At 57.1% G+C, this 1,782-nt stretch overlaps 1 protein-coding gene across 1 annotated transcript in view; it reads right to left on the reverse strand.

The window, feature by feature from the left end:
• Window positions 1-1,492: 1,492 nt before the first annotated feature.
• LOC104996572 (carbohydrate sulfotransferase 6-like) overlaps window positions 1,493-1,782 on the reverse strand; it is a 4,156-nt gene continuing 3,866 nt past the window's right edge. Inside the window, exon 4 of the mRNA XM_010850855.1 lies at window positions 1,493-1,778. Coding sequence (XP_010849157.1) covers window positions 1,495-1,778 — 284 coding nt within the window. The 3' untranslated portion in view covers window positions 1,493-1,494. The remainder of the gene's footprint in view (window positions 1,779-1,782) is intronic.

The following is a 1,782-nucleotide window of genomic DNA, read 5'->3' on the forward strand; positions in this document are numbered from 1 at the left end:
TGTTTCATAAGACCCTCTGCCGGCAGAGCCAGGTGCTGTAGCTTGCAGCTAGGAATCGTATTTTGTTCTCCTCCAGGGCCTGGCACAGAAGGACCACAGGGAGACAGCCACCCTAGAGCCTTTTTTCTTCCAAGCTCCTGGCAAGCTTTATCTGGTTACATCCACCCCGTGACTTGCCCTCCAGGCACTGATCTTGCTGCCAGCCTCTTGCTCTGCCACACGCTCTGCCTGGCTTGCTGCCCAGGCCTGCCCAGCCTTTTTTCCCTCTACTTTGCCTGCTCACTGCCTCCCTCCAGGCTTATCCAGGAAGCTCCCTAGATTCTGCACTCTGAACCCCGAGCTTACCACTTCCCACATCTCACCCTGCAGCTGCGGTCCTAGCTACTGCCGACTGCTGAGCCCTTGGGCAAACAGGATGGGAAAATCTGACCCTTCTTGGTCCGGGAAACAGGTTTCTGCAAGCCTGATGCCCCCTCTCCTCCCCACTGTGGTCTCAGAGCAAACCCCTCTCCCTCTCTTCATCCTCCTTCTCATCCTGTAGCCTTGGACAAGTCCCTTCACTTTTGCATTTTGCTTCTCCAACTTTACAGGCCGTAAACTCTAATTTGTATCATACAGGTTAAATATGTTTATTTCTGTAAGTAGGAGCTTTCCCATCAGGACAAATCAAAGGTTCACCTTACTTAGGCAGGTGATGGGGTCGTATGGGCTCCTGGGAGATTGGGTCAGAGAAAGACTAGGGGGAGACCCCAAGATATAGGCTTGGCTGATTTCTTCCTGAAGACACAGATGAATATAAAAGCATTGGCTTTGGTGGCACGTGGTGCCAGAGGATTTGGGGGAACAGAGTCTGGGGGTGGTGCAGTGGAGGGGAAGATGTACTGACTTCAGGGGCCAGCTGGCCACAGTACCCTTCCTGTCCCAAGTAGGGCTGGGCCAGCCTTCTCAGCTGCAGGATGAAGCATCCTGAGGGAGACTGAGAGGGAAAGAAAGTGCTGGAGAAGGAGCCAAGTCTTTGAACTTATTCCCTGCGCTCAGGAGAAGTGGGGGAACCAGTCTGCTTTCTATGAAGAGTGTTGCTGTCAGGAATTCAGCTCCTACCTGCTGTTGCTTAATCACTTCAGTCACGTCTGACTCTCTGCCCCCATGGACTGCAGCCCACCAGGCTCCTCTGTCCATAGGATTTTCCAGGCAAGAATAGTGGAGTGGGTTGCCATGCCCTCCTCCAGGGGATCTTCTCCACCTAGGGAGGGATCGAACCTGCGTCTCCTGCACTGCAGGCAGATTCTTTACCGCTGAGCTACCAGGGGAAACCATTCAGCTCCTAAAGAGGACTCGAAAGAAAGAGAAGTGGGCAGAAAGAAACTAGTTTGGGAACTCGGTCCTAGCCTGCTACAGGCGGGACCTCCCAAACTCTGGGCCACCTCGTGCCCAGCCCCTTCGGCACCACGCGTGGGTCTCCTGGCCCTGGTGACCGCCAGCTGGGGGCCTCCACTACGGCCCGGGGCGCTCAGCAGTGGACGAGGCCCAGCTGAAGCTGCTCGGGCCGCGCGGCAGCACCAGGTCGAGGCTGAGGTCGCGCTGCTCGTCCTCGGAGAACACTGGCCGGTAGCCCAGCAGCTGCAGTGCTCCGGCACACAGATCCTGCACGCGGCGGATCTTGGCGAAGGGCAGGGCGTGGCGCCAAGCCTGTGAGACGTTGAGCGCGTCCCTTGACGTGGTCTTGAAGGCCTCACGGCGCGCCCCGGGCCCGGCGCCGTGCGTGATGTTGTGGATCCAGGC

This window comes from Bison bison, unplaced genomic scaffold (genome assembly GCF_000754665.1).
Source record: "Bison bison bison isolate TAMUID 2011002044 unplaced genomic scaffold, Bison_UMD1.0 scf7180017864295, whole genome shotgun sequence".
NCBI classification, from domain to species: Eukaryota; Metazoa; Chordata; class Mammalia; order Artiodactyla; family Bovidae; genus Bison; species Bison bison.